The following is a 9,850-nucleotide window of genomic DNA, read 5'->3' as shown; positions in this document are numbered from 1 at the left end:
CCTTATGACTGGAAGGCGCCCTGGGCGGCCAAAATATTTTAGAGGACCCACCGGCCTTTTCAATTGCGTTGGCCAACTGTTCTTTATGAAATAAATTCTCGCAAGTGGGTGGAATTTTCTTCAAGCTAGATTTCAGAAAATTGTCCTTGACTGATCGTAACATATTATCGCGCCTTTGTTGTATTAATTCGGCCCTATGGCCACAAGCTATTTGCAAAACATCGTTACTAATTTTCTGAAAGCTACCTTGCACAAAAATGTCGTTTAATTTCTCCTCCAGTAATTTGGGAGTAATCTGGGCCCCTGAATTCGACCAATCAACTAAATCTTTAAAACCGCTCTGAGCCGCTTCATTTTGTCTAATAAGGGCTTGCGTAATAGTAGCAAACCCACGTTCAATAAGTGCTAGCGAGTTAGACTTATCAAATGGCTTGAGCTCATCATTCGTTTCTAGATAAGTGAAACCTGGCGAAGAACAGTATTGTTTTTGTACGTCTGCATAGCGCACACTATCCCAGTCCTCCGAATTAAATCGCTGAATGTTGTTAATTAAGTTAACTAAGTCTGGCCTCGACTTAGGAATAGTCGGTTCTTTCAAAACAGTATTAAGCGGTAATTGAAATGAGCACCCTGGTGCAGGCTGCTCGGTGCGAGCCGGGGGCGGGGGCGCGGGCGCTGTGCCCGCAGTACCATTATCAAAAAGATCTCCGCTAACATTTGCACTAACGCCGTCAGAATCATAAAATTCCTCTACAGTAGGTGTGGAGTGAAACACAGGTTGGTGGGTAGGCTGAAAGGTAGTGCTATTCGTGATGAAATTTGATATTCCACTTACTTGCTCACTTAAATACCTTATTGTAGACTCCATGCGACGGCGTTTATTCTTGCGTCGCTTTGTGCGTTTCGCAGCCTTCCTCTTGCCTCCAACTTGCGAAGGTCCGGGCTCCCGTGCCTCCGCGGGTGGCCTCGGGGTATTTTCCATAGGGGCAGTATCCGTGGAAGAACTACTGGTAGAATCTGATGAATCAGATGACTCACCTGTATCGTGGTCCATTTTGGAAATAATTTAATTAAATACCGAACGGTAACACCGTTTTGAATATTTTAAAAACCACTCAATAATTTAAGTTTTTATAAAACGACCGATTGCTACGGCAAACAAGACGCCAATGACGAGGGCTCCGAGCGCTACCTGCCTCGTTGCCCCACCTGGTGCACAGGACCTGACGTCACAAGGTAGGGATGGAGTGGGGCGTATTCGTGGTTTGACCGATCTGTTACAGGAAATCAAGTTCGCTACTCTCAAATTATTCATTTATGTTAGGCTTCAAATAACGGTTCAAAGCTTAATACTGAGACAGATGAGTTGATGAGCGAGGTAACTCTCAAGTGAGTAAGTTCAATCAAAAGATATAGTTCATTTAAATCACTCGTAAACAACACATGTTTACACACTCGAGTTCTCTTCTAAGTGAGGTTAGTTCTGTTAATTTTGAACACCTTGGCCGCTGCTGACTGATTTGACATGCGCTCAGTTTAAAGATGGTTTATGTTTACTAGGATATAATATGGACTGATGGCTAGGGAGGTGAGACGGAAAATTGCCATCGTCAACACATGGAGCAATTGTGAACCTTATTGTAAAGAGTAGTAGGTCCTTATTGTCATTATGGTCAGTGTTGCTGTTTTCGTAACTACACCATTTTTTAGATTGCGTCGACCGTCCAGTGGCGCCTTCATTAGGGGAATTGTGTTAAATAAAGCAATTAATTTATGTATAAATCTGTATATTAATATTGTTCTACTGTTTCCCTAACCTTTGGTCTTTGTAGCTTAGTTTTATTTTGTTTATTTTTTGCGTTATCACCTAAACAGAAAAATGTGGCCGCCATTTGCCGTTTAGTTTGGTGCGTCTTTACCCTAATGAGGGCACCACTGGACGATCGACGCAGTCTTAACTGACCATCAGTGGATTGTATGTCATTACAATAAGGTTTACGAATTGTCAGTTATCAGTGTGGGCGATGGTACAGGCTACAAAATTATTTGGACCCTAATAATAAGGGCATAATGTGTCCACACAATTTTGCAGCTCGCTACACATCGTCTTGCTTAGTTAATGAAACAGCAATGGAACACCGGACGATGTGTAATAAAGGCGCGACTCCACGAGTGTGCGGTAAGCATATTCAATACAATAATGCTTGTGCCGCACACTGGTGGAATCCCGCCTTAATGGTGCAATGAAAATGAATATGTGACAATTTCGTGTTGTCGACAAGGACGATTATCGTTACTTTTTGCTTGGAAACGGCACATACTCGTATGATTAAAACTAGGAAATATGTCAATTTTAATCGATTTTTCAGCCTCAATGACCAAATAGCGACATTTAATAAAAGAAGAACAGCATATAAAAATGCGTCTTTTATTGTCATCCTTGCTTGTACTTTAGGATCTAAAAAAATCTCTTTATTGATAAAAATGTTGGATTTATTATAACCATAATTGTTATGCACATAAGTTAAAGTCGCGCGGACTGCTGTACCATATTTTACAATTTAAATATTGATACATAATAATAATATATGTACATAGTAAAGAGCTTAAGCTAAAGTTTACGAGGTTCGCGCGACTTTTTGCCCATTGCATAGAGTTAATATTGCATTATTACTAGGTACATTGTATAAAAATACTCAAACCAGCTTAATTATTTATTACAGTCAGCGTCTAATACTTTGTAGCAACCAAAGTAGCCAAATAGTTCGGTACACCATATATTTAGTATGGTGTACCGAACTATTTGGCCACTTTGACTGCTACAAAATATTTGCCGCTGACTGTACATATCGAATGCCACCTAATACAAAGTAACTATAGACTTAAGTGTGAGGCCACATGTTGCGTCGCGTTTTTTCGTCGCGGGCGTTCTCGCAGCGTCGTTTTACATATATTTGTTATGACATGCCATATTAAATGCGTTGCGACGACGCGACGCAACGCACCAGTGTGGCCTGGCCCTAAGAAGTTCAGTTAAGTAAATATACTTAATTGCACAACAAAATAAAATAAATTAAGAAGCAGATTTACAATGAAAATATAGGTTGCAACAGGTGGGCTTATCGCTGTAAGCAATCGCTTCCAGACAACCTTAGGGTACAGTCAGCTGCAAAAATATGTATCGAGAGAATCTCATAAATATGGTACTACGCTCTTATTACACTGGAATAAGATGCTATGGGACATATTTTTGAGTAAGATGTGTACACCCATATTTTTACACTTGACTGTAGCAGAATATAAAGAACAAAAAGTTCAGTATGTATTATAGTTCACTGGTTCAGTACTAGACTTCATTCTTGCTGGTACTTTCTAATTGTTTCCACCGTTTAAACATTTTCCCGCCTAAGGTATGTCATAAAATCCAAAGTGAATAGGCCATTATTGAACCAGCGACATTCATCTTAGGTATCTTTTCATCAATTTGTAATAAAAAAAATAAAGTAAGGACGCTAAGAATAAATAATTTCGTACATTAACTCGCCTGTTCCTATCGTCGTCCATGATGCCTGCGGCCAATGGCACTATGCGAGCGGGACAGCAATATAATTATGCGCGTATGATAGAGACATGAACAGACGGGTTAATGCATGAAATTCTTTGTGCGAGCATCCTTATTTTAGTATAATATTAAGTGGGTTACTTAATGCTTACATTGAAACCTGCAATGTATACGCTGTTTCGCATAAGATTTGCTGAGATATTATATATTTCAAGCTGTATATCTAATTATCTTGTCAATGCCATATATTTTGAAATCATATGTCATTCGGCTCTGGTCTTAAATCTTTTATATTGTACGCGTAAGATATCAATGGACAGTGATAGTTATTTATTAAAGTATGATTATGATGAATGAATTCATGTTATTATTTGTCTTTGACCTTTTACACTGTTAGTTGTAATCACGGCCGTAACAGCGACTGAAAAATCTGAATCTGAAATTTCTTGCAAGAATATGTTAAACAGTCTTAGGGCCCTTCCACCGTTCCACCCCACTAACTCGGGGTTAACCGGTTGAACTGTTAACCCAGTGTCAAATTGTACTGTCAAAATTTTAACTCCAGGTTTAACTGGTTAACCCGGGGTTAGTGATTGGTCCAAGTGGCCCTAAGACTTTTAGGGCATCTGCTAACTTGCGCGTGTACACAGAGCGGGTTGACGAAAAATAGTATGAGCGCTGCTAGCAGACGCGGACGCCGGATTTTGTCAGCAATTTAACCCGCGCGCGTGCGCCCGCGTGAGCTAGCGGATGGAATATATGGGCAATAAAGTCGTGTATACATATTTTTGGCACTTTTTCCGTGTCGATATTTTCAGACGTGACCGTACGACTGCTGTTGTGGGAAAGTCGTTGTTGCTACGTCTCACGGTAGTTTAGCGCCCGCTTGGTAACTTATCCCAAGAACTAGCGTTGTGGGATAGAAGGTAAAACGTTTGAACTCCAAGAACACCTTAAGTCGTCGTTACTAGTCGTGCCTACACCACAGCGCCAAGGACAACTATACGTGTTATGGCGGACGCTGTCAAAGAAACCTTCACACTTTCAAGTAAGGTTTGCATTAAAGAGTAAAGTAAGTATTAGCTCCCTTGCGCCCGTTACCTTGGCGTGTAAGTGTCGTTTTTGTACAAGACGTAGTGTTCAAGAGGTTAATCATCATCATTATCATATCAGCCCTTTATCGCCCGCTGCTGAGCATAGGCCTCTCTTCTAGACGCTACTTGCCGCGGTCCTGAGCTAATCGCATCCAGAAGTGACCCGCAATCTTCCGAATGTCGTCCAACCTACGAGCCAGCGGACGCCAGGGGCTTCTTTCATCCGAAAGCGGCCACCATTCTGATAACATTTTAGTCCACCTCACTCTGCCTAGCTACATGTCCCGCCCAACTCTATTTTAGGTTGGTAATGACGCAACCCACGTCTAGCACCTTGATGCGACGACGGATCTCGACATTCCTTACTCGATCTTGAAGCTTGATACCGAGCATGGCGCGCTCCATGGCTCTCTGTGCCACACGGATTTTATGCACAGCCTCCGTGGTGAGCGTCCATGTCTCGGCACCGTATTAGGTCATGGTGGGCAGGACACATTGATTGAAGAGGCGAGTTTTCAGGCATTGTGAAATGTTAGCAGGTCTCAGAATGTCCGCTAATTTATTAAATGCCGCCCAACACAGCGGAATTCTCCTGGAGATCCCCTTCTGCTGGTGTGTTTTGTCAAATGATAGAATATGTCCAAGATAAAAGTACTGCTCGACCACCTCTAGTATTTCGTTCCCAACCTTAATTATTGGAATCGATTTACCGTGGATGTTCGTCATAATCTTAGTCTTAGACATATTCATCTTGAGACCTACCTTCAAAGAAGCGTGGTATAGGCTTTCAATCATGCTTTGAAGATCTTCCAGGGTCTCGGCAAACAAAACAATGTCGTCGGCAAATCTCAGGTGCGACAAGAAGACACCATGGATATTGATACCAGTTATGTTATGTCCCATGCAAGCGTTTTTTATGACGTCTTCTAGTACCGCCGTAAAAAGCTTGGGTTAAGAGGTTAAGCATTTTCAGAACACTGAAGTAGAGTCAGACCAGGATACGAGTAAGTTGGCAGCAATTTTGACAGCCTCGACAGTGCAAGTGTTATTTTAAACGTCAAAATACCTACCTACTTATCTTGCTTTGACTCTATCAAGGGAAGAATACACCGAATGATTGCATTAGATATAATTATATTCATCTAAATAATAATCACAAAGTCATATTATAAAACATCCATCGAACAATAAATAGAAACTTTGTTCTGAATAAAGGTAACATTATATAATTTGATATAAGCCTGAAAAATTTCCCCACTGTCACTCCAAAAATTCCATGTGAATAGTTAAATGCTTTCAGAATACTTTATTGCAAAAAATACTTAAGCAACATAAAGTTTAAAAGTGAGCTCTATTACTTTGCACAGAAGACGTAAAATTGAATATAATTGCCAAGTGAAACTATTTACAATATCTACACAGGAACTTCATTACTGTTGAGATTTCAATACTCTTTTGTACTAAACTTTACAAAATTATATACAAAAATCTTAGACGAATGTCAGATAGGTAAAAAAGAATAGCTAAGAACTACATATATATTGAAATAAATGTTATTGCATATATTTCTATACTAAATGAAGTATACATATACAAGTCCAATATTTTGCTTATACAAGGTGCCCGTGAGCATTGCGAGACATTTTAACTAAGCATTCCTGGTAATATTTAGAAACTAAAATGTCATATAAAATTTTCTGGTTTGGCCTAGTTTCAGAGATAATTAAATGTTTTTCGAAATCATTATTTCGTCATAAGTCGGTAGAAAACACATTTTTGACTGCGTTATTACTACTTTGAGGTCTAGTCTGGACATACCTATTGATTGACATCGAAAAATGAAAAAAATGTATTCGAGAGGTTACCCCCAAATAAAAAAAAAACTTTTTAGTTAGTTTTAGGTTCTGTTTATCAATAAAAATTACGTTTTATGTACAGGAGTGTTCAAAAAAAGGAAAAAAAAAATTTTTTTTTGGCGAATTTCACAAAAAGTTATATTATACCATTTTTTGCTTCTGTTTCCATCAGGAATGCACCGTTAAAATCTCTCGCAATGCTCACGGGCACCTTGTATGAAACTTTTATCTCGTTGATATGATTGTTTTTCATTCCTCAAATTAATAAAAATAAAATCCTACCGTGTTCTACATGAACTAAACTAGACCAAAATAACAGACCGACAAAAAGCCATCTCAAGTTAAAACATGGTTGAAACCATTCCTAATTAAACAAAAAAAAAAATCTAAGACACCGATTAAAAACATTTTATTTACTTATGTCCTTTTACCTATCTGAACTTTCACCATACACAATGCAGTGGGTGCAGCTTATCGTACACAAATATACGAAAAACGAGTAAACAACATATACTACGTATTACTCTAGCTGTGGGACAACATAAGCGTATTACTAAAGCCCCGTCTACACTAAGCGAGTACATAATAACAATATTTGTACAACTTTCCTCGGACAAAATAATGATTATACAATTCGTCTCCGGTAGGAATACACGCCAAGTTCATACATTGTCACTGTCAAATCGTTGCAGACTGAGCGTAGTCAGCCTATATGATCATCTATCCTAATTACAACCTTTTGGCTCTCAAATAAGGTTCAATTTCACTGAAAATATTGCGAGCCACTTTGCACATTTCTAGACCTGGTACAATCGCGGCCGAGGTGTGCTTAAAAATATCTGAAGTATCTGAACACGCACTCTAGCGGCTTGACGATAAAGGCGTGTTCAGATATTTGTGAGCACTTCGGCCGCTCCTATATATCCGATGGCGACTGTACTGAGTTATACTCGAAAGTGTAAACGAGGCTGGCTAAAGTAACAATCCGTTTCAATACAAGTTTGTATGAGATTTGACATGTGATGCCAAAACTGTAAGACAGTGAAGGAGTTTTATATATTGGTTTAAAATAATATCCTGTATCGCTACTGGCCACCTTTTCCTTTCACTATCAATGCCAGAGAGCTGCCATCGGCAAGATACAAATTATGTAAATTCGAAAAAAAAAAACCTTTAAAAAATCAAATTTAAATTAACTATTAAAATATAACAAAAACTTAATATAATGACTAATATTACAAGCATTTCTCTTATATAATAAATATATGCGTCTGATCAAATAGGTTAGTTTAATTTATTTGACATGAATGAGTCTTAATGAAATGATCCGTTCAAATATCGACCTTACGATCAAGGCAATATAGCTCAAAATATAATATCATTATAAATAACGTTCATCTCAAATAATTTCAACTACTGTAGCGTATGGAAGACAGATCTCACAAGAAATACGTGAGATTAAACTTATTTGTGCCTTATTTCAATCAGAATAAGGACCATAGTTAAGTAATTTTCATGTGACATTTCATGTTAGTATTAGTAAAGATACATTGATTGAGTAAGATGCGTAAAATCTAAGACAATTTCGTGCTTCGAATCCGACAGGTAAACGAGAGGGCGCTGTACAGCTCCATACATTTTGCGTATGGAAGGTAGAGGCAAGGAACAAAATCTCCATATAACAAAAAGTGTCCGACAAAAAACCATAAATAGCGCACTTCACTCCGTCAATAACGCCTAGGCTCTTAGCTACTCTAGCGCTACTCTGGAGAGATTTGGAACTATTATTTATAGCTGACAGCTGGACACTTTTGCAACAGTTCTGCCTAAGGAGATTTTGTTCTTTGCCTCTACCTTCCATAATTTTGCGGTAACTCTGACTGTCAAAAGTTGACATTTTACAGTTCAGTGACCGCAAAACATATGGCGCAATACAGCGCCATCTATTTTATTTTTCTAACTAAAGGTCACGTGTATGATTCTTAGACTTTACCTCTATTACAATCAATTCTCATTGGTATTAGTAAAATTGGGAACTAAATGCACAACATCGAATATCTATACCTTACACAGTGCGCATTATATGCAATATAAGTCAATAGACTACAATTTACACGAAGTCCAAAGTCAGTATACGTCGCATAGAATTTAAGCTTACATTCATAAAAATATCCTGCACTTTTAGCTAAACATCAGACATAATTCTACAAGTGAGTTGTGCCCCTATATTTTTAACATTAAAACGACAAAGACGCTAAAAAGGTCGTTTTTAATTTAGACCCTATGTCTTTGTCAATAAGTTTCTAATTTTACTACGTGTAATATTGCAGTTAGGCCGATATTTTTGTTTTAAAACAGTGCTTTAGTCGCATCCTAAGAAGATGAGATTTCAAAATTGTGTCTTTAAAATGTGATACTAAGTACATTGGGTTCAGGGGCGGAACAATCGTTTTTTCAATATTACAGACAATGTCATGTCATATTAAAAAAAATCATATCATGATTATTTTTCATATTTACTGTTGTAGAATATATACAGTTTAAATCATACACAAGAAAACCTCTACTACTCTTTACTATTAGGCTGCGTTTCCACCAGAGATGAGCAGGGATGCGTAGCGAGGGATGTGTTTATTAACAATAATCATTTCACTCTGAGCGAGGATAGGTAAATGGAATGATTCTATTGGTTTTTAATAAACACGCACCTCGCTGGCCTCGCTACACATCCTCGCATATCTCTGGTGGAAACGTCGCCTAAAGCTTCATAAATGAAACGTGAGAATCCTTTACGTGAAATATTGCAAACCAATTAAAATTTCAAGTGCAACTTATATTATGTATCTACAATACAATACAATATAAATACTCTTTTGCACACCTCAATACAGAAACAATACAAATATTACGGCACATTAAGAAGAGGTAAATAACAGGCGAACTTATCGCTAATAAGCGATCTCTTCCAGACAACCTTTAGGTAGCGGAATTATCTACTCTAAAATTCTTTTAAAAAATAAATAAAATCAGGCTGTTTTTTCTCTACATTCCACAACAGTAAAATCTTAATTGATTTGTACCTTTGTACCTTACCGGTCTTATCTATCCGCCCCTCCTAACACTTGCCAGAATTAACTTTTCTTCAACTCCGCTTTCGCGTCCGCTTTCGCTTCCGCTTTAGGGCCTTGTTTATCTTTCTTGCTGTCCTTGTCTTTATCCTTGTCGTCTTTGTCGTCCTTGAAGAGGAGCGGTGTCATGCCGAGGAAGCAGCCTAATGTAATGCCTAGGACGCGGCCCTGGAGACAACCATTAAGGTGAGAATGTGTCGTATAACTATG

At 38.3% G+C, this 9,850-nt stretch overlaps 1 protein-coding gene across 2 annotated transcripts in view; it reads right to left on the bottom strand.

Moving 5' to 3' along the window:
- Positions 1 to 5,773: 5,773 nt before the first annotated feature.
- The window catches only part of LOC133521034 (uncharacterized), a 29,499-nt gene continuing 25,422 nt past the window's right edge, over positions 5,774 to 9,850 (bottom strand). For both annotated transcript variants that reach the window (XM_061855755.1, XM_061855754.1), the window contains exon 6: positions 5,774 to 9,808. In XM_061855755.1, the coding sequence (XP_061711739.1) occupies positions 9,644 to 9,808 (165 nt within the window). In that variant the 3' untranslated portion in view covers positions 5,774 to 9,643. The remainder of the gene's footprint in view (positions 9,809 to 9,850) is intronic.

Source organism: Cydia pomonella, chromosome 9 (genome assembly GCF_033807575.1).
Source record: "Cydia pomonella isolate Wapato2018A chromosome 9, ilCydPomo1, whole genome shotgun sequence".
Taxonomy (NCBI): Eukaryota; Metazoa; Arthropoda; class Insecta; order Lepidoptera; family Tortricidae; genus Cydia; species Cydia pomonella.
Note: the sequence above shows the minus strand (reverse complement) of the source record. Positions and strands in the feature narration are given on the sequence as shown.